This window comes from Sphaerodactylus townsendi, linkage group LG13 (genome assembly GCF_021028975.2).
Source record: "Sphaerodactylus townsendi isolate TG3544 linkage group LG13, MPM_Stown_v2.3, whole genome shotgun sequence".
Classification (NCBI taxonomy): Eukaryota; Metazoa; Chordata; class Lepidosauria; order Squamata; family Sphaerodactylidae; genus Sphaerodactylus; species Sphaerodactylus townsendi.
The window spans coordinates 54,332,477-54,359,687 of NC_059437.1; the positions used below are offsets into that span (position 1 = coordinate 54,332,477).

Below are 27,211 nucleotides of genomic sequence, written 5' to 3' on the forward strand. Positions count from 1 at the left end.
GGAGGAGGTGGCCCAGGGAGGCCGCGCGGGCGCAGTGGCTCTCTTCGCCTGGCTGCCCATGTTCATAAATATATCTGGTCCCGCTGGGTCTAGCCTTGGCCGGGGGGGGTGGGGTCCGGGTGGGCAGGGCGGCGTCCCGTGGAGAGGCCCGGCGGCGGGTCTGCTTCTTGCCCCGCTCCCGCGGGATGCGCGCACTTGCCCGGGGGTCGGCTGCTTGCAAAGCACCCCTCTGAGCTCCCCCCCGGCTCCAAAGTCCCTCCAGTCTCAAACCCAGGAGCCTTTCTTTTTTTGGGGGGGGGGGTGTCTGATGACGTCGGGTGCGCACGTGGCCCCGGGGGCGGCATCGGGGGGCTCGCACTGAGCGGCCGGCGGGATGGGGCCGCCCTTGGAGAAACGCCGGGGCGACTGGCAGGAGCTGGAGGAGGAGTTCCAGCAGCTGCAGGTAGGCTGGGCCGGGGGGGGGGGGCTTCTTGGGGGGGGGGGCTCCGCTGTCCCTCGCCCCCTCTGGGGTGGGTTCAGGGAAGGGGAAGAGAAGAGCGTGGAGAGCCGGTCCCGAGCGGGGCTTTGCTGCCCAGGGAGCGCGCAGCAGGAGCGCAAACCGCGCGCAAGGAGCCGGTGCGCCTCTGTGTCTGGCCCGGGGCCCCTTCCGACGCCAGGCTTGGAGCGTGCGAAACGGGGGCGCAACGTGCCGTCCCCTCTAAGCCTTGGCCATCGGATGGCGCAGCTTTGCGTGGGGGCCCACCTTGCAAGGTCCTTGGCTGTGCGTGCGAGAGGGAAGAGCCCTCCCCCCACCCCTCCCCGTGCGGTGCCCTCTTGGACTGGTACTTGAGATGGCCAAACCCGGCTGGGGGGGGGGGGCACCTCCTACCTCTACCTGGCCCTCCTTTCTGCAGGGGGGGATGCTTCCTGAGATCCAGTGGATTCCCCCTCTGCAAGGTCGCAGCGAGGCATTTGAGAGACCTTTTTTTTCGCTCAAGGAGACGGGCTCAGGTTTCGCCAGGCTGCCCAGGAGGACAGAGGCCGCGGGCATCTCCCTGCCTCCCTCTCTGCTGTTTTCTAGGCCCTGCAGCGGAGTTCATGAGATGTTTTAATCAACAACGCTAATATTGGCTGCTTGCAAAACAGTTTCCCTCCGAAGAACCTTCATGCTCATTGCCACCTTCTACCCACAAACCAGGGAGTGACCAGCTGTGGCCCTCCAGATGTTCACAGACTACAGTGCCCATCAGCCCCTGCCAGCATTTGAACATCTGGAGGAGCACAGTTGGACACCCCTGCTATAAACATTGGCCAAATCCAGCGCTTGGGTGTTCAGGGGAGTTAACAAGGTTTATCTGTTATTAACACTAACGCTTGGGCATCTGAAAGTTTCCGGGTGGTGTCGAGGCCTCTTTGTGTGTGCTGATTTGGTTTTAAATTGCTGACCGCCCATCTGTTTAGAAAAGCTCAAATGGACCAATGTTGAAGAAAATAGTTTTTAACATGGTAAAAGGAGGAAAAACAGGGAATGGGAGGGGAATCGGGGGTGTGAAAGGGTGAATGCATTTGTAGTCGAGACTTTTGAGAGAAATTATAAGACCAGAAACTCAACCTACCAGAAATAAAAACAGTCTGGCAGCATCTTCAAGACTAATGACAGTTTATTCCTGCATAATCTTTGGTGGAAAAGGACTAGTTTCTTAAGGACGGACGCTCTCTTTGCTAGTATGTCATTTCAAAGTGGGGAGAGCAAAGAGTTGTGGGGGGGGGTTGTTAAGGGAAGTGAACCGTGATTGTGTGCAATTCGGTTCTGAAGTGGAAAGGTTACAGCACCGATCTGTAATGGATATTTAGATAATCTCCTTGAAAGAGTGGGTGGTGCTTCAGAGACTAAGATAAAGGAAGCCGCTGAGGGGACGTTTCCTAGCTCTCTTGGCCATTTTCAATTGCTGTGATTTCCCGTAGATTTCTTAAGGTGACTTTATTCGATCAGGAAGACTTTAAATTTTGTTGGGACTACAGTCTGAGTATTAGCCATGGATGATACAAGCTCATGGTGAGGTCTGGGGGTTCTTAGGCAAGAGAGGGGAAGGGGGGGTATAAAAAGGGTTTTTGCAAAAATAGTAGGGGCAAAGGATGCCTTTCGATACAGGTGACAGCCTAGCCTAGCAGTGCAAGACCGTCTCTTAAGTCCAGTGTTATGCTGAGCCTGGGAGAAGCGGGGTAGCAGATTTCAACAAATAAATAGCGCCTTCTTAAGTTCGTTAATGTAACCGGCTGTGTTGTGTGATGTGAGAAATGTTTTCGCTGATGGGGGAGGAGGGCAGATCATGTCAGCGTTCCGCTTAGTGCCCCCCTGCCCTGCCCCGCACTACTGCCGGGATTATACCAGCTCATAACATCAACAGACGCATCCTAGTTCTACGTGTTTTTGTAAGCGGCAAGAATTCATGTGGTTTACTTGAAAGGTTTCCATGCTGCGCTCTTCGGAGTCTACCTAATGCGTAGGACTGGCAGCTGTGGGTTGGGAAATTTTTGGGGGTAGGCCCTGGAGAGGGCGGGCTTTGGGGAGGGACAGCAGCATGGTAAAATTCTATGGACTCCACCAAAGCAGCCATTTTCTCCAGGGGACATCTAGAGACCAGTCATAAATGGGGGAGATCACCAGGCCACACCTGGTAGTTGGCAACCATACTAATGGGGCTAGCAGCATAAAAGGAAACCATAGAAAATACAGTTTAATAGTATAGGTATAGACCAGGGCTGTCCAACTCTGGCACTTCAGATGTTCATGGACTACAATCCCCATCAGCCCCTGCTGGCATGGCCAATTGGCCATGCCAGCAGGGGCTGATGGGAATTGTAGTCTGTGAACATCTGAAGCCCCAGAGTTGGACACCCCCGGTACAGACAGTGAATTAAAACTCCAACACTAGAGGCCATCAGCTGAATTTGAAACCAGCAAGTTCTAAAAGCAGCATCTGTGCAGCCCGTAGTGTAGAGGCGAGGAATGAGCAGGATATTATAGGAATAAAAATGCAGGTAAAGGCCTGGGTGAATAAAATTCTTCTTCCTGGTTCCTAACAACTGAGTCACGTACATGCCAGAAGGGTTTCAAGGGATTGTTCTTGGTGAAGGCATGGGATTTGATATTGAATTTTTATTGACATATTAAAATGTGGGTTAGGACACTCCCAACGTAGCTGCTTCCTTGCGATGGGAGAGAAGAGAAGCTGGTTCTTCAGGGCTGTTGTGCAGTTTTTGAGGTGTGTTCAGCCTCTGCAATTTTCCTTAGATCTGTTCGTTACTTCTTGGGTTTCTGCCCTGACCAACTTGTGCAGCAAACTTTGGCATGCGAATAGAGCTGGACTTGAAGCTGAGAGTGTGTGTAATAAAGGCTGTGCTTTTGAACCAGTTGGAGCAGATTTGACGAGCCGTGCTCCCTTGTCTTGCCATAGCTGTGACCTTGCAGACCCTCTTCTCTTTCCTTTGCCCTCCATGAAGGCACAGATGGCTTCTGGATTGCTTAAACACATGAACACATGAACACTGAATCAGACACTAGGTCCATCAAGATCCAGTATTGCTTACACAGACTGGCAGCAGCTCTCTCAGGACTTCAGCCAGAGGTCTTTGAAATTGCCTCCCACCTGACCCTTTTAACTCAAGATGCTGAGAACTGAACCTGGGACCTTGTGCAGGCCAATCAGATGCCACAGCAAGAAATAGCTTGTCAGAATGTGGGTGGAGGGAAGGCCAGATTCTGGGCACCTGATGTCAGGTGGTTGTTCCCAGGTTTAAATCTTAGCACCTTTATTCAACACACACACACACACATTGCACCCTTATGCAATAAGATGAAACTTAGCAATGCCTTGAGACCAAGAGCTGAAAGGGAAGTATTTTTTCCTTTTCTTCCTTGGAACTTAGGTTGAAAAGTCTGTTTTGTAACTGCCACCACAGAACAAGCAGACGTTCCAAGGAAAAAGACTGCTGGACTTTATCTGTTCTGCTACTAGTGGTATCCATGCTTGAAAATGTGGCTCGCATTCAGTTCCGAAGTGACCCGCTCCTCCATCTCTGGCGCATGAAATGAGTAGCTTGGAAAATTCTACATTGCGGCTGGAACATACTTTTCTGTGTGAGAATGTAGCCCCATCTCTCAGCCAAGAACAGCTCCTCTCTTGAATTCACGACCTTTTGATAATGAGTAAATTTCTCAATTAAACATTTATTTCTTTATGGACTTTGAGTGTTTCAGCAATCCCCTGGTATGTGTCTTGCAAGGGAGACATTCACTCTTTGTGCATAAATGGTCAATTTTAGGGCAACGGGGAGCCAGAATGGTGTCTGGGCCGGGGGATGGGGGTTGGGTTACCTGAGAACTCTCAGTTTATTTTTTTTTTAAGTTTGGAAGTTGGCTTTCTTTCTAATGCAAGTGCAAATAGTGAAAAGTGCTGATTGCGAAGTGTAAGGGGAAAGGATTTCTGTTAATGTTTAATTTAGGCTTTTATTAAGCAACAGGTTTCCAGCCCTCCAGTTCGAGATTTTCTTCCAGGAGCCTCTAGCCCTGCTGAGCAGGCAAGGTTCGAAGGGCGTCTGTGGATAATCTCCCCGTTATCTCTGCTTGGGAAGAAACACGTTTGGGAATATGGGATGCAGAGGGAAGAAAACAAATCCCAGCTTTCTACCTGTTGTACAAAGCTCTGTAACTCCAGTACCCCAACTGGAAAGCGAGGGAGTTAGATTCAGGGCCGGTAGCAACTTACGGACCAACAAGATTTTCAGAGTGTGAGTTTTGAGGGTCAAATCTCTATGTGAGACTCTTGAAAAGTCATACCCTGAGAGGCGACTGGACTCTAATCTTAACTGTTCCACGGCAACCAACATGGCCACCCCAGTGGTGGGATCCAAAAATTTTAATAACAGGTTCCCATGGTGGTGGGATTCAAACTGTGGCGTAGCGCCAATGGGGCTGGGTGGGTTGCAGCCGGGGGGGCATGGCCGAGGCATTCCGAGGCGGGGGGCATTCCCTGAAGTGAGGGCTGGTAGCAGGGGCCTTGACCGCTGTGTGCCAGTCCTTAGGCGGAAGCGAATGCCTTGAAGCGCCAGGCTGCCTGCGTCAGTGCACCTCCTGCTAGACTGCTTCAAGTTCTGCGCGCTACTGCTGAGAGGAGGGGCGTAACTAAGGCAAAAATCACGTGGCAAAATCACCAATTAGTAACCCCCTCTCGGCACACACAAATAATTAGTAACCTACTCTCGGGAACCTGTGAGAACCTGCTGGATCACACCTCTGGGCCACCCTCTGAATCTATCTTGAAAGTTAGTGAGTCTTTCTCAGAAAGGGGTCTCAAAATGCAGGTGGTTCCATGCTGAAATTAATGGCCAAGCATCTTCTGGGCAGATGGCATGGTACCACTCATGCCATAGGGCAGAGGTGTCCAGCTGGCCATGCCAGCAGGGGCTGATGGGAATTGTAGTTCATGAACATCTAGAGCGCCAGAGTTGGACACCCCAGCCATAGGCCATTTGCACATGGGGGTCTGTGCAAATTTGTTTCCTATCCCTCACAGCAGATGCGGGGCTGGAAACTGGACCCGATCCGTGTGGGTTTAGATGCAGATGTGGATTTTTTCATCAGCCCGTCTTCCAAGTGCCTGAGTATGAACATGGCCTGTGAAGGAACTTGGTTATTCCCCATTTGGCGTACATTGAGTAAGGGGATTTTTTGAAACAAAAATTGCCTTCTAAAGGAATGGGATACTCAGAGCCAGCCATGAAGTTCCATGCCTGTCCCACAGTACGGTCAGCCACTCCACGGAAACAGCTGGTGAATGAAATGCAAGATTAGGGCATTGTGGTGGAGTCTGAGGCGTCGTGGGATGAATGCGGAAAGCTACTCATAGCTTCGTTCTGCAAGTGAAGATGTTTCCGTTTTCTTACAGTGGCCAAGTCTTTTTTAAAAAATATTTTTTATTGTATAGTTTGAACTAATCATTCTATTTACATCTTTCTGATATAATTTCCAAACAATACATTTTCCCTTTTTTCCCCTCCCACCCTCCCCTAATATTATGTTTTTTTTACTTTTCTTTAAGCAAACAGTAGCAGTAAGTTCATCTCGTTGTTTGTCTTCTTTATCCATATGTCTTCTCGACTCCTGTCTCTCTTCATCCAATTCTCACTTAATCTTGTCCATATCTGTCATTATTTCATTCTGCTTTCTGCCATGTTTTATTTCCTTTTGAGTAATATTTCAAAAAATGTCTACCGTCAATTGCTCCTATATATATTCCAACCATTTCTTGAATCGCCCATTTTTCTCTATCTTCCCATCCAAACGCTTATCACTGCATGTATTGCTCTTCCAATCAACGCTTTATTACATATTCTCTCTATTGTGTATCTATTTTTTTCTCATCATCAATTATTCCCACCGTAATAGATCATTTCTTTAAGCCTCCCTACTTTTATTTTTCACCAATTTCTCTATCCATAGCCATGCCTTTTCCCAGAATCTTTTTACTTCTTTGCATTCAATCCACATTTTAATGGGGTTGGTTTTAATATATATAGAGCCACTATTTAATGATTTATTTAAATCTCGCGATATTATTGATTTTTGTTGTGCCCTATCTATTTGTTTGTTCCATCACTCTGGGCCCTCCGGGAGGGCAGTTTACAACATAGTAACAACAATAACAACCTTATATAACAAGCAACAACAACAACAAATGTAATGTAATGTAATAATAATAATAATATGGCTAATAATAATAATACAATAATTAATAATAGCCAATAGCCAATAATAATATGCCAAACATAACGGTGGCCCAAGTCTTACAGGTGGCAGGGCAGGAAGACTCAAGGGCCCACCCCCTGGTTTTGCATTTATTGCTTGGGAGCAGTGTTTTTCTCCAACCTTTTGATGTCACGTACCCTTGACCCTCACTCTCTTCATATCTCGCGATAAGCCTCTGCCATCCTCCCCCCACCTTCCCTCCCAGTCTTCCCCTAGTTGTTACCCCCACTACCACCTTCCCTCCCAGGGTGAAGGGGGAAGCATGGAGGGTGGGGAGTGGGTGGGAAATGGCTGCTGACCACTGCAGCAGGTCCTGCCCCTGGAGCCAGCTCCATATCCTTGCTGAATTGCCAGTGTGGGAGCACCGCAAAAAGTGAGGGGGGGCGATGGCGTTGCAGCTGGGTACCTCTGGGACATGTCTCGAGCGGCACCCCAGGGTACTCCAACGGAACCCTGGTTGGGAATCACTGGCTTGGAGGAATATGCCTGCTGTGAATATGGAGCTTCCATGCAGTCAGCCCTGGATGAGCCTGTATGTGATCCAGCGCTCTGAAGACAGAGTCTTGTAAAAGAGGAGCCTCTTCTTTTACAAGACTGTTTATAATCCACTCCCCTCGCCAGTTTCACGTGCGTGCTTCTGCAGTGTAAGCTTCTCCGTCTGTGACACTTAATCCATGTTTTTCCTCTTGTTTCGGCAGGAAACGCACAAAATCTACAAGCAGAAACTGGAAGAGCTGAACAGCTTGCAGGCGGCATGCAGCAGCTCGATACAGAAGCAAAAGAGGGGCTTGCAGGACTTGACGGTAAGGCCAGTTTCCAAAGTGCACGTAGCAGTGGGGATGGTGGCCTGCCTAGATGCAGTGATTGGCGAACTCTATAGTGGCACGGGTGCCAGAGGTGGCACTTCAGGAGCCCTTTTCTAGGGGCAACCACGAGGCACACAGTTTGGCAAGGGGGGGGGCGGAAAATCACACCTCTACCACACACATATATCTAGAGCTGGCCCAGGAGCCGCGATCCTTTTTTACTCCTGGGAGTGGCTTCGGTTCCTGGCAGTGGGGTTTCTTTGTGAGTAAAACACTCCTAGGATGAAGTGATTCACCCATCTGAAGCGTTGCATGGTTGCTTCACCAAGCTTACTCCCGAGTAACGTGCGCCTCTGAGCCAACCGTTTTTTCTAACCCAAAACCTCAGTATTCAAGTTTAATTGCCATGTTGGCACTTTGCGATAAACAAGTGGGTTTTGGGTTGCAGTTTGGGCACTCGGTCTCGAAAAGGTTCGCCATCCCTGGCCTAGTGGCATTTCTTCTACTGAAAACATTTCTGTGCCACCTTTCTGCTCAAATAGTGGAACAACCAAACATTAAAAGACGCATCAGTAGACTCCTGTGTTTTATCGGGAATGGCTCATCATGCCCCATTCCTGGTTCAAAAGGTCCCCACTCAGTTGTAGAAACAATGGGAAGGGGTGAAATGTCTTAGAGAGCCAGCGTGGTGTAGTGGTTAAGAGCAGGTGGATTCTAATCTGGAGAACCAGGTTTGATTCCCCACTCCTCCACCTGAGTGGCAGAGGCTTATCTGGTGAACCAGATGTGTTTCTGCACTCCTACCTTCCTGCTGGGTGACCTTGGGCTAGTCACAGTTTTCTCAGAACTCTGTCAGCCCCACCTACCTGTTGCGGGGAGAGGAAGGGAAAGGAGCTTGTAAGCCACCATCAGTCTCCTTACAGGACAGAAAGGTGGGGTATAAATCCAAACTTCTTCTCTTCTTCTTCTTAAACCCTCGGCCTGAAAGGCAGGACTCTCAAGCATGAGAACCAGCACGGAATAATAGACTGCCAGTTGATTTCATTGGTGATCTCGTGTTAAAATTAATCACATCTTCACAGAATCCTGCTGGCCTTTGAATTAAGAGGAAGAAATACCGGATTTTCTGCCGTAGATGAACGTGGTGCTAGAATCTGTTAAATATCCACGCATTCATTTATCTCCCATCACCACCCTCCCAACTTCTTCACAGATGCAAACGCAATTGCAGCCACGAAGAATCGGAACTCATTCAGCAAATCAACAGCCAGATCAAAGAGCGGCACAATGCTTTCTTTGACATGGAAGCTTACCTGCCAAAGAAAAACGGGTATGTGTTTCCTTTAAAGAGGCACCCTTGGGCATGGAGTCTTTCTCGCGTGTGTGTTTGCCAGAGGGAACCCTCTTGAGATCAGTGCATGTTACTCTTGTTATTGGAATCTGCTGCCTGCACTTCTCTTGGGACTGTTGTTCTCTTAGCCGGGAGCAAGTGTTTGCCTGAAGGGCGCATTGTCGAGAAGTGGCACATGGGCTGGCAGGGCCTTGTGCATGCATAGTTTCCCACTTTAATCATGGTGAGCTGATACCTCTGGGGAGCAATCGCAGGGAAGCTATTATTAGACGAGCCTTGAGGGAGAGGAGGTCAGGGAGATGATTCGAGGGCTGAGGGCTCACATTCAAGCACATTCTTGAGAAGATGGTATTTGTAATTAAAGCTTTGTGCTTCTATGCAGAAGGCCCCAGTTATGGCGGTCTGTTCCCTTGGCAGTGAAGAGCTGCTGCTGCTGCTGACCTGAGCAGCCCCTGAGTGGGCTGGTTTGGCGTTGAGAAGCGTCCGATCTCCTTGATGCCAGTGGGTTTCTACAGAGGTGCAGTGGCTGGAGGCGACTGTCTCCAGCCCAGCTTGTGGAATTAATAATAATAATAATAATAATAATAATAATAATAATAATAATAATAATAATAATAATAATAATAATAGGCACACACAACACCCTGTAGACATAACAGAAAGTGGTAGAGAGAAAAAAACATGTTTGGATCATAGATGTTGCATGTGCCAGCTTGGACAGCAGGGTAGAGGACAAAGAGCTGGAAAAAGATCACAAAATACAAAAGGACCTACAAAGGGGTGAAGTTGAACGATTGTGGCAAAAGAACAACAGTAACCCCACTAGTAGTCATCGGTGCTCTAGGAGGAATCCCAAAGAAATCTTGGAAAACATCTGGAGAAAGCCTAAACTTGGACAGAACATCAGATCTCCACCTGCTGCAGGTAGAAAGCAGCACTTCTAGGAACTGCACATATTCATAACGAATTACATCTCTATCCTAGGTCCTTGGGAAGGACTCGATATTCAGAGATGAATTCCAGACACTTGTGCTGTGTTGTTATGTGTATAATAATAATAATAATAATAATAATAATAATAATAATAATAATAATAATAATAATAATAATAGATTAGATTTATAGGCTGCCTCACCCCCAAAGGGCTCGAGGCGGCTCACAATACAGCTGTTCCAATGTGCTGTTGCACATAAAATACATAACTAAAACTTAACCCCATTAAAACAAAGAGCAAGCAAAATTAAAGACAGGTGCCCGATCAAAAAGGCTGGGAGGGGAAAGGCAGGAGACCCAGATTGGAACCAAGGCCCCTGCCAGAGATGGAAACCAGCAGCCTCTCAGTGAAGTAGTAGATCTCTTGACCAGTTCCTCACCCAAAGGCCGGTGGAACAGCTCAGTTTGTCTTACAGGACTCACGAAAGGGACTCCACCAAGGTCCCTTGGAGAGGCCAGGATACACAGCTAAGAAGGAAGAGCTGTTACAGGCAGGGGTTAGGCCAGAGCCGTAGAGCCCTGGTCCCTGAATTGAGAATAGCCAGCAGCTATAAATAAATTCAATTGGTGCCAAGCTGCCTTTCTCCCCAATGGGGACCTTTACATCTCCCTTTCCCCTCTTGTTTGTTTGTTTTTATTTATTAAATTTTTTATACCACTCACCCCCAAAGGGCTCTGAGTGGTGTACAACAGAAACAACATACATAAGTGAACAAATAGAAACTCTCATAATATCAAATCTAAATATAGTATAAATATAGGCTCTATAGCAGGGGTAGGGAACCTGCGGCTCTCCAGATGTTCAGGAACTACAATTCCCATCAGCCTCTGTCAGCATGGCCAATTGGCCATGCTGGTAGGGGCTGATGGGAATTGTAGTTCCTGAACATCTGGAGAGCCGCAGGTTCCCTACCCCTGCTCTATAGCCTTAAAATAATGAAGACCAATTTAATACAGCATACCAAATATAGCGTCCAGACAATTGTTGAGTCTCCTCCTATTGGTCGTCTTATCGCTGAAGATTAATGGTGATTCCTGTTAGGTTCTGGACCAGGCCTCAATAAGTGGACTCTACGTTTTGAAGTCTTTATTGGGTTGGCAACAGGCACTCAGCTTCAGAAAGCTGGTTCTAAAGTTCCTGGCTTTTACAGTAGTATTCATCCCTTAAGGCCGTGGTGGCGAACCTATGGCACTCCAGATGTTCATAGACTGCAATTCCCATCAGCCCCTGCCAATTGGTAATGCTGGCAGGGGCTGATGGGAATTGCAGTCCAATTGGTCATGCTGGCAGGGGCTGATGGGAATTGCAGTCCATGAACATCTGAGTGCACCAGTAGGGTTCATACCACTGACCTTGGGGATTCTCTACAACTCTCCAACCCCCTCTCCCTCCAGTGCAGAGATTGTGGGAACAATGAAGTGTGAAAGACTTTGTTTTGGAAAGGGAGTCCTTTAAAGGCCCCAGTCTCCTGGTGGGCTGTGCCCCTGGCCTCCAGATCTCTCTCCTCCTGTCTGGAGCCAAGCAGGGATGCACTAGTTATCTACATTGCTAAGCACATTGACACAGAACAAAAGATCTATTAACATAAGACAGGTGTGATTACACAGAAGGTCAGCATTCACCCCAGCAGGACTGATTTCCCCTAGCCCAGATGTGCCTCCTGGTGCCTCCTGGTCTGAGGTCGGGCTTTTTAATGTTGATTTTAAATTGTGAATGAGTGGAGATCAAAGCTAGGACACCATCGTTTTAGTGAGGGTAAGCTCTAATATTTTAATAGGAGTGGCTGCATGTGTTTTATAATGTTTCTGTATCCATCACTGTGTATAATTGTCTTGTCAGCTGCCACAAGGTCTGGGCCTCCTTCCCGCAGGAAATGACGAATGACTAGGGAATCAGTTCAAATAAAAAGCTACATCATTCTCCTCTGGTCCACTTTATTTTCATAACCACCTTGTATGGTAGGCCAGGCTGAGAACATGTGACTGGCCCAAGGAGTTTCCATGACATGAGTTGGGATTCAAACCTGGGGCCTTCCAGATGTCAGGCACACATTCTTAACCTCTTAAATCATTAGAGAGCTAGCATGGTTTAGTGGTTAAGAGCAGGTGCAATCTGGAGAACTGGGTTTGATTCCCCGCTCTGCCACTTGAGGTGTGGCTAGTCACAGTTCTGATATTATAATAAGCTGCTCTCTACTTCCAGTAAACCAAGCAGAGAGATCACAAAAGTTCAAAACTGCCTGGAAAAAAAAGTGTATCATGCAAAAAATCTTGACCTAGTGGTTTTCAATCACTGATAAGCAACATCAATTAAAATTGCAGCAACCATACATGTCGTCTCTGACTTGGAAACGAAACAGGGCCTCAGCAGATGACAGGCAGATTCAAACTTTTAAAGGTATTTTGTCAGATTGAGATACATACTTATGTGTATGTATGCCAGCAATTATGTTTGTGCCAACATAAGAACATAAGAACTAGCCTGCTGGATTAGACCAGAGTCCATCTAGTCCAGCATTCTGCTACTTCATGGTGGCCCACCCAGATGCCTCCTTTTGGGAGCCTACATGTACGGGATGTAGAGAAGCAATGGCCTGCTGCTCGCTACTGCTCCTGAGCACCCTGAGCCTGCTAGGCATTTGGTTTGGCAATCTAGAGGATCAAGGGAGGGATCAAGATTGGTAGCCATAGATCTAATTCTCCTCCCATAAATCTGTCCAAGCCACTTTTTAAAGCTATCCAAGGTTAGTGGGCCATCACCACCTCCTGTGGCAGCATATTCCAAACACCAATCACACGTTGCGTGAAGAAGTGTTTCCTTTTATTAGTCCTAATTCTTCCCCCCAGCATTTTCAATGGATGCCCCCTGGTTCTACAACAAATCATTAGATGAATTAGTTGTTATGTCCTGCTTTTCTCTACCTTCAAGGTGTCCCAAAGCAGCTTATAATCACTTTCTCTTCCACTCCCCACAATAGACATTTTGTGAGGTAACTGAGGCTGAGAGAGTTCTGAGAGAACTGTGACTAGCCAGAGGTTACCTGACAGGCTTCATTTATGGAGCAAGGAAAACAAATCTGGTTCACCACATTAGTTTACCTATCTCACGCATGATGGTGGTGGGGAATCAAAACCTTTGGTTCTCCAGATTAGGGGAGTTTGCTGCTGCTCTAACCACTACCGCATACACTGGCTCTTCACCCGGACAGTTAATCAGTCACTAAAACAATTCCCTGCTCACTGTGAGAAAATGCCGTCTTTTGGCTCCCTGTATATGCTTAAAGTCCAAGTAGCCCCTCCTCTTGCCACTCGCGCAAGTGGTGTTGTTTCCAGATGTGTGTTGCGTGAAAGTCTAAACGCTGCCGGCTGCTATCCGAGGAGTCTGACGTGTGTGTTGGTGTTTTTTTTCTTTCAGTTTGTACTTAAACCTGGTGCTGGGAAATGTGAATGTAACGTTGCTAAGTAATCAGGCAAAGTAAGTGATTTCTCTTCTCTGGTCCTGCTTGTTATCTGTGGGAAGGAAGTCGGGCTGCCGAGGGCGGGGGGGCAGGCGGCACGAAATGGGCTGGGCCTAAGGTGGAGCCTTTGTCCACACCAATAGCGCATCATGAGCCCGGACCCCTTGGCTTATCCGGAAGGGTGGGTGGTCGGCGGTCAAGGAGTAAGGCGCGGCGATATAGCGCGGGCGGGCGGGTGGCGGCAGCGGCGATGGGCGGCATTCGGTGTGTTGTTGGAAATTACCTTTGTAATCTAAGTTTGGTGGATGTCCCAACTGCCTTTTTTTATGTTCCAGGTTTGCCTACAAAGATGAATAACTGGCGAAAATTCAGAGAGCTGTACTTTGACAATAATTTTACTCCTTCGGAGCAGTTGCTTACCGAGATGAGTTGTTCATTATCGAGGTAAAAGGCCGCGCAGCATTATTTGTTGAGAAAGCGGTTTTTAGGTAGGAGTCCCCTAACATGGTGCCTTTCCGTGGGCTGAAGTCTGGTCACTTTTCTGGCACCTTGAGATGTTTACTAGCAAAAGAGCAGGAACCCGCATAGGGCTTCTACTCATTGACTGCCAAGCGATCCGGTGGGCTGTGCGCAGTTGCTTGGCTGACAGCTACTGCCACGAAAGCGCCAAGGATCCTCATTGGTGTGACTGAAATTATATGCAAGGAAATGTTTTAAAATAACATTTTTTAAAAGTACGTTGTTAAACAGAGCTCCTGTTTTTCAATGTTGAAGAGCTGCTATTAGACTTATACAGAACCTCACTCCCTGACATTTTGTGGTTGGCTCCTCCTCTTGAGCAGCCATTTTGTAAACCAGAGGCGTAGCGCCAAGGGAGCGAGGGGTGTGTGTGTGACACACTGGGCGGGTGCCCCCGCGGAGGCATTCCAGGGGCTTGGAGGGGCACACCAGGCCTCTCGCTCCTTCCCTGCCACCACCCCATGTCATAATTCCATAGGTGCCCAGAGGCTCAAAATGGCTGGGGATTTTAAGCTTCATGCTACAGTGTATGTTGTAGCTGACAATCATATTTCAGTGAATAAAAAGATTCTGGATTTTTCTGATGACAGCCAAAGTTCATTTTATCAGGAGAGGCTCAACTGAAGAGAATATAGTTTCGTATGTTCTGCCCTCAAAGCATAAGAACATAGGAAGAAGCCTGCTGGATCAGACCAGAGTCCATCTAGTCCACAGCCACTCTGCTACTTGTGAGTGGCTCCACCAGGGTACCTTTGGGAGACTCCGCATGCAGTGGGATGTAGAAGCAATGGCCAACTCATAGGCTGTTGCTCCTGAGCACTTGGACTGTTAAGGCATTTGTCGGCATCTCTAGATCAAGGGAGGGATCAAGATTGGTAGCCATAGGATCAACTTCTCCTCCATAGAAATCTTGGGTCCAAGCCTTTTAAAAGCTACTATCCAGGTTAGTGGCCATCCACGCCCTCCTGTGGCAGCATATTCCAAACACCAATCACACTGCGTTGTGTGAAGAGAGTGTTCACGCGCACCCCAGTCCTAATTCTTCCCCCCCCCAGCATTTCCTTCCTTGGATGCCCCTGGTTCTAGTATTGTGAGAAGAGAGAAAAATTTCTCTCTGTCAACATTTTCTGTCCCATGCATAATTGTATAGACTTCAATCATATCCCCCCTCAGCCGTCTCCTCTCCAAACTAAAGCAGCTCTGGCTGTGTCCGTCTGCTGTGCTATCATAGCAGATTGTAGAAGCTTCATAAGGGTGCATGTTCTAGGGAACTCTCAAGGGCCACCAGAGCATCTCCCACAGTTCCGCATCGCAGGAGGTACTCAGCAGTTTTGGGAAAGAAAAAGAAGAGGAGTTTGGATTTATACCCCCCCCTTTTTTTTTTTCTTCTGTAGGAAGACTCAAAGGGGCTTACAAACTCCTTCCCTTCCTGACTAGCCCAAGGTCACCCAGAAGGAATGTAGGAGTGGGGAAACATATCTGGTTCACCAAATAAGACTCTGCTGCTCATGGGCAGAGGTGGGGAATCAAACCCAATTCTCCAGATTAGAGTCCACCTCTCTTAACCATAATTACCACTATACCACGCACACTCTCAGTATCCTTAATGGACATCTGCCTTTTCTCATCTTCTCAACGAGCAACCACAGTTAAACTTGCAAAGATTCCCTGAACACCGCTTTAGAGCTACCGCCGATTCATGAAGTCCTAGACATAGGTATATTGAGGGACTTCCCACAGATCTTTATGCGCACCTAATCTGATCGGGTGAGTCAGTATTGGTTTTCCAGTTGATTGGATTTATCCAGGTCTAATAGGATCCCCACACCGTATTAGTCCCGTAGTGCATTTGTAAATTGGATCATGCTCTGCTTGTCTGGCACACACGCCTCTTCAGAAGGAATTAGCATCACGTGGACAATCGTGCCTGCCTGCTTGGGGAGGTTATGCCACTTAGTCTGTGAGGAGTTATCTTGTCAGGACCATCGCGACTATCTCCCTTCCAAATTTTGGAGGAGCTCCCAAGACCCTGAGAGAGAATCCCACCTTTACTTCCTGAGGCTTTCTACTGCAGCAGACACTTTCGACTTTTCCAGGGCCTCTTAAGGAAGCTCCCATCTTAAGCAGAGTTTTCTTCCCTTCTACAGTCCATCGACGCTTGTAGGTATTAGAAATGCATACAAACTGCCCACAAGCGTTTGACTCTTAGATCCGATGGCGGTGAACCTTTGGCACTCCAGATGTTATGGACTACAGGGATATTCCTGACATCAGCCCCTGCCAGCATGGCCAATTGGCCATGCTGGCAGGGGCTGATGGGAATTGTAGTCCATAACATCTGGAGTGCCAAAGGTTCACCACCACTGCCTTAGATCCTCTATGGGAGCTGTTTTGTTCCCAGGGCTTGTGGATTGACTCCTATTAAAATTAAGAGTAATTCCAAATGTGTGGAAAAGATTACAATTATACTTTTTCGTTGTTGTTGATCCCTTCCTGTACTGCCAAAGGGAAATATTTGATGAAATATGTATTTTTTTCCCCTTCGCAGCTCATACCATACTCACTGAAACCCCAGAGGATTGTTATTATTTCTACAACTAATTTTGGGATCTTTTTGATTCCTGCATCAGATTGGTGGAATCCAGTTTTAGGTTTTTGGAAGGCTCGAAGTGGCAGGAAGGCCACAACATTGAAAACAACAAACACTGACATAAACACCTGGTGCCCGGACAGTTTTTTTAGAAGTGTTAGTTGCTGTCCGCAAGTGTTGGGACCAGCCCAAATAATATAGACTAATTTTGGTTTGTTTCTTGGGTCACTGGGGAAGTTCTGCAGACTGGAAGTTCGAGCCAAAGCTGGCAGCAGGCACTTGTGTTCAGATAATTCAGTGGTTCTCAACCTGGGGGTCGGGACCCCTTTGGGAGAGTCGAACAATGCTTTCACAGGGAGTGCGCCCTAAGACTCTCTGCATCCAGTGTTCTCCTCCATCATGTAAAATGGATAAAATAAGTTAGGGTTGGGGGGTCACCTACAACATGAGGAACTGTATGCTGTGGGATTTCTCCGTGACATTAGGGAAGGTTGAGAGCCACTTTAGATGATAATTCGGTGATAACCAAGGTGAGCTTAGGGAACAAGGCAAGGAAGTGTTTGAGGCAGCAAAGGGAACTCAGCAATTTGGCCACCTCGACAGCAGTTACTTCTGGTCTTCTGTTTGGGTGTGAAGAAAATGTTTCCAAATTGTGCACTGGACTTTATATTTAAATATTCATCTGCTCGGGGGGGGGGGGATTTTGCTCCTTCTCTTTCTTCAGGGTGACAGATGAAGTGTTCAACTTCCTCTTAGTTTGGTATTACTGCACGCTTGACAGTATAAGGGAAAGTGTCCTCATCAACAATGGATCAAAGTCACGGATCCCCTAAGATACAAGTACAGAAGGCTTTAACCCTCTTTATGAGACCAATCATACAGTTACCTTATCAGGTATTGGTTATAGGCTAGGCCAGGGTGTCGAACTGATTGGTTGCAAGGGCTGGATATGACATAAATGTGATTTGGTCAGACCAGGGTGAGGTGGTGGTAGCTCCCTTGGCTGACTCTAGAATGGCTCTCTGGAGGCAGTGGGGCGGCTTTTCTAGTCCTGAGGTTTAAAAGATTTAAAATACAAAAGATTGCTGCATCAGGCACTGTACAAAATGTACCAGAGGTTGGCAGCAAGAAAACTGGTGAGATCGCCAGAGCAGTAATAATATTCTAGGCGGAGTTCTTGTTTTGAAAGTTTCATGATGACCAGTTTTACAGGTAAAGTGATACCTATTTTTTTTTCTAGTAAGCTTGGCTGGTTTTTCTTCCTTCTTCCAAAGGCCAAACTTTTTGCCTTGTGTTTGCTTGGCTGAAGGGGTCGCGGTCCAAATAAAGTGCGGGGAGGGTTTGCATTTTTTAAAAGCTTGGTTTGTGTTTCAGCAGATTGCTTCATATGCAGCCTTCATAGGTATTTACAAAGCACCTTGGCTCCCAACTAAAAATGTACACTATGAATACAGGGAACACTTGCTTGCAAACGTGGGTATATATTTACATATACAATTGCAGCAATCTTTGCAAAAGCCCTGAGAGGTAGGCCAGTTTGATTATCTCCATGTTGTTGAGCGTATGGAGGAGCCAAGGCTGGAGTCTGTCTGAAAATTATATTTACCTGCTCAGGTCACCTAGGGAGTTGGCTGCTGGAATAAGATTCAAAGCGAATCCTCCTGAATCACAGCACATTTTTCTTAGACATTATGCTATGCCAACCGCATAATAAAGCAACAGATTTTTAAAAGTAGCCTTAATTGAATTGCAGCTCCTTCTCTACTGTACAGGCCTGTGTTTGCCGTGGCATAATCCATGAAATGTCCTCTTCCGTTGCAGGATTAAGGGATGGTGGGTGTCCCATCATTATGTCTCAACGTTTCTATCTGGTGTGATGTTAACATGGTAAGTCCTGCGCTTAATAAGTTAAAACAGAGTCTGAATCCAGCTTTGGAAACTCTAGAACTGGAAGCAGAAGATGGCCATGCCAGCAGGGGCTGATGGGAATTGTAGTCCATGAACACCTGAAGCACCAGGAGTTGGGACACATCTGCTCTAAAATGCACAATTTAGATCCATAGGTGTGCAGAGCTATGCGGCCCTCCAGATAGTTCATGACCACTACAATTCCTACCAGTACTTGCCAAGTATAGCCAATGCTCATGTTGGGAGGGACTGGTGGGAATTGTAGTTCATGAACATTTGGAGGGCTGAGAGTTTGACACCCCTGATTTAGACCATGGGGTGAGAACAATCTGTGGATGTAAGGCTACCCAAAGGGTTGGATCCAGACTAAACTGGCTATTCCCACCCATTCCCCTTTCCCACAAAAGAGCCTTCTCCTGTCATTACTCAGAGTCCCCCATCCTCAGGATCAGTACTTCATGGAGATCAGTGGGGGAGGATGTGGGGAGCAGGTTGCCAGCCCTGGATTGGGAAATACCTGGAGGTGGGGCGGGGACTGTGGTGGACTCTAAGGAGGACAGAGTTTAGCAAGAGGAGGGGCTTCACTGGGGCATAGCCTCCACCTTCCAAAGTGACAATTTTCTCCAGGCAAACTGATCTCTGTCCCCTTGAGATCTGTTGTAATCCCAGGAGATCTCTAGCTAGAAGTTGGCAAACTTGGCAGGGGAGGTGGCAGTAAAATTCTGTCCCACTGTTGTAAAATTTCATCGGGATCCAGTCCAAGAGACTGAATAGTGTGACTGAATTCCATTGGGGCATTTTGACAGGTCTTCTGTCCCGGGGTTAAAATTGAAGTCCTGATCAAGGTATTGGGGAGAGGTGTGTGTCCCCTCTCCCCTTTTGGTAGGGACTTCTGCCAATCAGCTTAGAGTATGCCACAATGGTAGGTCTTGCAAGAACAGATGGTGCAGTGGGATCTTAATAATTCTGAGGGCCCTGGGCAAAAGTCCAGGATGGGACCCCAGAATCACCACTTCCTCACCCCAAGCAAGGGGTGGCCTCTCCAGATGCCCAAAGTAGGGGGTGGGCAGCAGCAGCAGCAGCAGCCCTTGCCATGATGGACAGAGCTGCTACCGTTAAGGTAGGTAAGGAGAGTCCCACCTGGAGCAAGCAAGATGGGTAGGTGGCAGAATCAGCCAGTGCTCTGAGTCAGTGCGGTGGCCCCAGATCCTGCTCCTCTTCTTGCAATGGGCAGGCCTGGGGGGTGGCTCTTTCCAGGTCCATTTTTGGCCTCCTAGTTCACCCTGATCACGGAGTGCCACCCGCCAGGTCCTTGGGTCTTTTTTGGCTTTGGCATCATTTGCAAAGTCATATTATTCTGCATTCCTGGGGAGTCTCCTCTGAGTATTTAGAAACTCTTCTCTGATTACGGGTTGCCTAGTTTTGCTCCTGTAGTGATTGCCACAAGGTACTTTTCCTTTTAGGGCCAAATAAATTATTATGGGAAGCTGTCCAAACGGCTGCTTAAACCGAACAAGAATCTATGTTGCGTCTGTCACAGGGAGGGGGAGGAAGGGTAATACAAACACACTGGGAGGGTGGCTATTGTGATGCTTGGTTGGCGCAGCAGCTGTTTCAATATTGCATATTCGACTGCTCCTCCTGTGTAGCAAAACTCCCATTTTAGTCTCATGGTATTGCGATTAATAGCTGCAGAGGCTTCCTTTTTTCTCAGACTAGCCTTCTTCTTTTTTTTTTGGTTTTTTTAATAAGCTGGACTGTTGATTTTTAATATGCTGGACTGTTGACTGTCTCTCCGCTCCAGCAGTCTGTGGTGGTAAAGGTAGAAGGATGCTTACTTTGGTGAATTAGGGGAAATGAATTAAAGGGACCATGCTTATATGTTGGAAAGTACTGGAAAGGGGAAATGGGGTTAATTCCTGACAACATCAGATTGTGATACAGAAGGACACGGTGTGTGCCTGTTTACTCAGCCATCTTGTTTTGTTATTCTTCCAGGCCAGATGGTCTCATGTACCAAATGTTCCGCAACCAGTTTTTAGCATTCTCAATTTTTCAGAGTGAGTATGTTGTTTATTAACATTGGAGTTTTTCTCTTGATGCTGGAGGCTCGGTGGGGGAAATTCTTTGCAGGTTGTAAGAAGCAGTACAGATGTGCCTTGGAAGTCAGGCATGTGCATGGAAACAGCAGGAAAAAGTCATTAACTCGCAAACTTATACAAAGGCCAATTGGCCATCCTGGCAGGGGCTGATGGGAATTGTAGTCCATGAAAATTTGGAGCACCGTGGGTTAACCACTCCTGGCACATTCATCTCCCACCTTACTCTCCAAGGGGGACCAAAAGTAGTTTACAACATTGTCTCTCTTTCCTCCATTTTATCCTTGTAGGCAGGTTCAGCTGACAAACAACTCATGGTCATGCAGGAGAGTAGGAGTTTGAACCTGAGTTGAAATCCTAGTCTGACATCTCCTACACCACAGTTTATGGCAGAAAACTCCAACAGGGCTATTAGGAGGAGGAGGAGGGAGTAGTAGTAGTAGTAGTAGTAGTAGTAGTAGTAGTAGTAGTAGTAGTAGTAGTAGTTTGGATTTATATCCCCCCTTTCTCTCCTGTAGGAGACTCTCAGCAAGGGGCTGACAATCTCCTTGCCCTTATACCCCTCAGCAACAAACACCCTGTAGGAGGTGGGTGCAGGGCTGAGAAACTCAGAAGAGCCTGTGACCTTCTTAGCCCAAGGTCCCTTGCACACCTAGCGCGGTGTGTGGGAGATTACACAGGCTAATCAGAATTCCCCAGATCAGCCTCCACAGCTCAGGCGGCAGAGCTGGGAATCAAACCCGGTTCCTCCAGATTAGGGACAAGTTCAAATAAAAGACCTAGAAACTTTATAGAAACTCATAAATGGAGGACAGAAGAGCACTAAAATATTGGAGGTCCTTCCTCTCTTTTTCTTTCCTTTGACAGGGGAGACCTCTATACTAAAGTGACAAATCCTAACAAGAGGAGAGGGCTGTTTATTCATCAAGCGCACCTTTTTTTGTTAAATCTCAACCTTGGTTAGTTTGAATAATTCCATTACTTCCTCCTAGGTTGTGTCCAGTTTCTACAATACTACTATCAGAGTGGCTGCCTTTACAGACTTCGTGCCCTGGGGGAAAGAAACCACTTAGATCTTACAGTGGGTGAGTCTCACGAGAGGGAGGTGTCATTTTCTGAAGGCATTTATTCAGTCAGAATATCAGTGTCTTGTAGGGAGGGCAGAGGGAAATGCTTTGGCCTCTGTCCGTTGTGATAACACTGACCTACCTTACAGGGTAGTTGCAGGGATTGCATTCAGATCCTTGAAGCTTTTGAATGCCAGCAGTGCTGAACAAGTGCTACTGTGTTCCCTGCTTGAATCCCTTCTTGGAAAAACCTAGTTGCATTTCCTTTTCTAGGGTGAAAGCTTTTGCACACCTTCCTTCTAGCCTCTGTCCTATTTGATTAGGGTTCGACAGCTCTTCAAAAGTGCATTTCCAGACAAGAGGGTGATGATGCAGCTTTGTGATTTTTTCAGTTGGCAAGGTTCAGGGCAAAATGTGAGGCTCTTTTGGTGCAGACTAACTTGACTGTTGTCATTGTGGTCTTTTCACAGAGGGATTTCAGTCTTGGATGTGGCGAGGGCTGACCTTTCTGCTCCCCTTCTTGTTCTTTGGGCATGTAAGTTGGGCGGCCCTCCTCTAAGTGTTCCAGAAAGGTTTTTAAGCAGAAGGAGGTGGGAGACCATTATTGGTTTTAAAGCTTGCACTTCTGGCATTGTGGTGCAGGATTTCATGGTGTGGATGGGAGATCCTGGCTAGCCCAATTTTGTCAGATCTCAGAAGCTAAGTAGGGTCACTGTACTTTGGATAGGAGACCACCAAAGAAGCCCAGGGTCATAATGCAGAGACAGGAAGTGGTAAAGCACTTCTTAGAGCAGCCATTCTCAACCAGGGTTCCGGGGTACCCTGGGGTGCCGTGTCCCAAGGGTACCGCGGCAACACTACCCCATGGCCTGTGTGGTGTCTCCCACCCGAAGCCAGCAAGAAGGACATGGAGCACAGCCCATGGGGCAGGGCCTGCCACAGGTTAGCAGCCACCACCACCACCCCCAGTGCTTCCTTCACCCTGGGAGAGGGGAAGGTGGGAGTGTAATAGCTTTAGAGGGCAAATGGAGAGATTGTGAGGGGTAGAAACAGGGGTACTGTATGAGGATATGAAGAAGAGTGAGGTCAAGGCGTACCCCTGACCCTCATGAAGAGGTTGGGGAAACACTGTGTCTCTTAGAGAGTGTTGTGGAGTTTCGCCAGGCTGTATGGCCGTGTACCAGTAGCATTTTCTCCTGACGTTTCGCCTGCATCTGTGGCTGGGATTACTGTGGCACAGGGGGTGGAGGGGATCCTGCCTTCCCTCCCTCCCTGCCAGATTTCTTTTTTTTTTTTCTCAAAATCGCATTATCTTAGAGGCCGCATCACCCTATATATGTCCCTTACACGGCCATCCGACCGGTCAGTGAGGAGGCCAATTTACTCTAGTGGTCCCTGGCCCTTCAGCATGATAGGCTGCTGGTCTCTCACATCGGCTGCCAGGACCCAACTGCAGCTCCTGGCCAGTGGCCTGGTGGGGCAACTCTTCCTCCAGCTGTCCGGACCCTCTCACCCAGGGACCTTAGGGGGGAGTTCCATGGGAGCCTGTAAGAGGCAGACTGTTTCGCCCGGGCCTTTTGGAGGAACTCCAACCGCTTAATGGTGCCCCCTCCTTACGACCCTTGACAACAGCTGGGCCACCTATCACTCTAATCGCGAGAGTTAGGGAACCCTGCGGCTCTCAGATGTTCAGAACTACAGATTCCCATCAGCCCTACCAGCATGGCCAATTGTGCATGCTGACAGAAACTGATAGAGAATTGTAGTTCCTGAATTTATCTGAGAGAGCACGCAGGTTCTCCAATTCCCCGATCTAATGAGAGACTCAATGCCATGCCTCTCCCTTTCACAGGGGGGGGGAGGGATTTTTTATTACTGGAATGCTGGACGCCACTTTAATTTGCTGAGTTTTTAATATAATTTAGAACAGAGAACCCTGAAAATTTTTATCATTGCTTTTAAGTAGTTTACTTATTTTTATATTGTATTTTTTATGATGTTGTACACCTTGAGCCCTTAGGGGATGAAATCTTCGATGGGTATAAAAAAAGTCCTAATAAAGAATACAAGAATAAATAAATAAAATAAAAATGGTGCTGGGGGGTATGGGTTGGCCATTACAAGCTGGAAAAACCCTCTCCCCTGTGCTGCAGTGGTCTCAACTAGAATCGGGCATTCATGGTGCTCCTAGATGGCTTTCCATGATGCTACAAATACGAGGAAATTTATGTAATTTGGCCCCTTTGGCTCAGCAGAACAGTTGCATGTCACATGTCAAAAGCAATCTTGTACTAAAAGAGCCAGCAGTCCTGGGATCCACAATAGGATCTTCCTCGCATGAAAAGAAGTTACATACAGAGAATTTGGTGTTAGGGGTGCTATGTGGTTTCCGAGGGCTGTATGTATGTTCTAGCATTCTCTCTGTTTATACCATCTGTGATCTAGATGGCATCTTCAGATGCCAATACCGAATGCAGAGCTGAAGCGTACAGGGAAGAAATTGCTAGAACACTCCTTACAATGAACCCTACAGCACACCAATATTGATTCAAACCAGTGAGAAGCCCCTACTAGACTGTCCTAGAGAATTTTTATTGTTCATGTGTGTTTATGCTATATTTGTTTGTTGGGGTGATACGAAGTGGAGTTGGATCCAGGGACCACAGTTTGCCTAGCTTACAGTTTCAGGTACACAGATACTCTTCCAGAGGGAAAATGTGTGCAGTGGGATAATTAATTTGTAATTTGGGTCGGTTATTTAGATTTTTCTGCTTGGCTCTTCCAAGAATATAGTTCTGCTTTCTCAATTCTTTCTCCTTCCTTACCCCAACCCCTCCTTCAGTTCTGGCAGCTCTACAATGCTATCACACTTTTCGAATTGTCAAGACATAAGGAATGTAAAGAATGGCAGGTAAGCATTTGCTCTAGAAGGTCAGGCTTGAAGGGGTATTTAGGGGATATAGTAGAAGGTCAGTCTTGCTTTGTATTAGGGGATATAGTAGAAGAGGAGGAAGAAGAGGGGATCACTGTCTGTGTTCTATTACTGGTAGATATCTTATGTTACTATAAGTTGGATGCTCCTCTCTTGTCTCTTTGGGAGAGGGGCTGTGGCTCAGTTATAGAGATTCCCTTGGCATACAGAAGGTCCCCGGTTCAATCCACAGCAACTCCAGTTCAAGAGATTAGGTCAGGGGTGGGCAATTATTTTTTCCATGGGGCCGCATAAGAAACAGAAAATATTGTGGAGGGCCAGGCCAGGCGAAGGCAGTAGGCTAGCTTTTTAGAGAAGCCTCCTTGAAACCGGCATGCAAGACAACCCATTCTCACCCGAGGGCTTCAAGCATCTGGGGCAGCACTAGGCCTCAGCAGGGCTGAGCACTTTTCCGCAGAGAGCCCAGAGGCAGCCAAGGCAACCCGGCTTCTCGCAGGGCTTTCAAAGACGCCACCAGCTCCCAACCTTCTGGCTAAGGGGCCAGTCAGGGTCATCCAAGCGGGTCGGATAGTATGCTGGTCTGGCTAACGAATGTCCAGGTCTGGATTAGGTGGTAGGTGATGTGAGAGACCTTAAAACCACGGAGAGCGGCTGCCTGTCTGAGAAGTCTCTGTTGACCTAGAGGGGCAAATAGTCTGATTCCGTATCAGGCAGCTTCATGGAAAATTCTTAATGGGAGATCCGGGGTTTCCTGTATATAAGGTGGTAATTTCCTCATCAGTTGGAGTGTTTTTCTAAGCGTGTGTATAGCCAACACCAGGAAGTCAGCACTGTAAATTATAATCTTCACTGATCCTGTTTGCTGTGTGGACTTGGAATGGGGGTGGGAATGCACCAGGTAGAGATCAGCCCTTGCTGTGTCTGTGGGTGGATTGAAGAGATTGGATTTGCTAGAGGAGCTCTTGTTGTGGCCTGAAAAATACTAAATCCACTCAAGAGTGTTCTTGATTCTTTTTAAATATGAATGAAGGTTCCATTCAAGAAAAAGCAGATGAGGAAATGTTTTGTTTGTCCTCTTGCCTAATTTACAGTGGGTGAATCTCAGTTTGCTTATTGATTAGACGTAACAGTCTAAAATTATGCATGGCATAGAGAAAAATTAATCTCCCTTTCTCATTTATTATCAAGGAATTCCAGCAGAAAGGTGGGGGCAGGGGGTGAATTGGATGGTCAGTAAGTACCTGCTCATACAAGCCATTACTAACTTGTGGGATTTTTTCCCATAAGAAGCAGTGATACCCACTAGTTAAGATGATTTTAAAAGGGGGTGAGACAAATTTGTGGCGGAGAGACCTGTCAGCAGTTATTATCTAAGACTGCTAAAAGGCTGTTGAGAGGCTGTGTACTTCCAGATATCATTTGCTGGAGGTGACTTTGGGCTCAGTGTGGCCTTCTGGGGCATCTGCTTGGCTGCTGCAGAAAACAGGATGGTGAAATGGGTAGTCCTTAGTCTGTTACCATTGGGATTATATTAAACTCTGACATGATTAGTCAGTCAGCTGTTTGCTAAATGTTTTAACTTAATGTTTCCTTTTTTCCCTCTGTTTCTGCAATCTGCGGCTATTAAAACTATTATATTTGTTTGGTTTTTAACTGTATATTTGTCTGGTTTTTCCTTGTCCCTCCAGGTTTTTGTGCTTGCTCTCACATTTCTGGTGCTCTTCCTTGGAAACTTCCTCACAACTCTAAAAGTAGTGCACACCAAACTCCAGAAGAACAAAAGGAAGAAGCTGTGAAAACAGGATTGTGCTTCCGATGACTGGAATTTGGGGTTCGGTCCCTTTCTGCCTTCCCTTTGATTAGACTTGTATTTTGGACATGTTCCATGCTCGGCCTTTAACTGGCCCTACAGTATGCAAACCGTGGAGGAGCCTGCATCCTCTTTATGCTATGAAGTCTTCCCAGCTGACTTAATTTGCAAGTGCTTCTCTTTCCAGCTGGTAGCCACTTGTTTCTGTTTAACTTAATCCCACACCCATTTGACTTTCCTCGGAATACACCAGAGATTGATCCCTGCTAGGGAAAAGATGGGATTATCAAGAGAGAAAGGAAGCTTTACTACTCCGACATAAAGCAAGTGTTTGATTAAATGCTGGCTGAAATGCCAGCAGATATTGGAATCTTGGTGGCTGCTCCAAACTACTACATGGTTCCCCTTCCTGAGCTCTATGCATTTTGAGACTCCATCTTAGGAACAAACAGGGGCTGTGTGGGAACAGGGCTTGTGAACTTGAAGCTGCTAATGGCTCTTCTCCACTTGCAGACTAATTGGAAACACTGTCAGTGGCACATAAAACAGGTGGAGGGGATTCTTTGCCTCGTTACTGTAACTTAGACTTGCTTACAAACAAACAAAAAGCTATGTAGAAAGCCTCTTGAAACCCAGTGAATGATACGGTATAATGTGGTTTGTTCGCACAGAGGTTGAATGGGATGTTCCGTTTACAGGAACTCAAATTTTGTTGAGTCTTGATAGGGGATGGGGGAAGAAAAGATAGCAAATAAAAGTACTCCCTCCTCCAAGTCATTTTTTTAGCAGGTTTTATTTCACGTTGTCGTCAAACTTGAGGTTCCCTTTTAAAAAGTCATCTTGGAGGAAGTGGCTTTAAGGGTGGTGAAAATGTATGGCGAACAGGGCACA

The 27,211-nt window shown here is 47.1% G+C and overlaps 1 protein-coding gene across 1 annotated transcript; it reads left to right on the plus strand.

The window, feature by feature from the left end:
* The first annotated feature begins 239 nt into the window (after window positions 1-239).
* TMEM120B (transmembrane protein 120B) lies at window positions 240-27,093 on the plus strand. Its single transcript, XM_048514534.1, is given in 12 exon segments — window positions 240-442; window positions 7,486-7,595; window positions 8,798-8,923; window positions 13,353-13,412; window positions 13,731-13,751; window positions 17,148-17,321; window positions 18,326-18,391; window positions 20,411-20,472; window positions 21,504-21,596; window positions 22,049-22,113; window positions 24,421-24,489; window positions 26,199-27,093. Coding segments are annotated over 12 exon segments (1,023 nt in total). The 5' UTR covers window positions 240-373; the 3' UTR covers window positions 26,307-27,093.
* The last annotated feature ends 118 nt before the right edge of the window (window positions 27,094-27,211 follow it).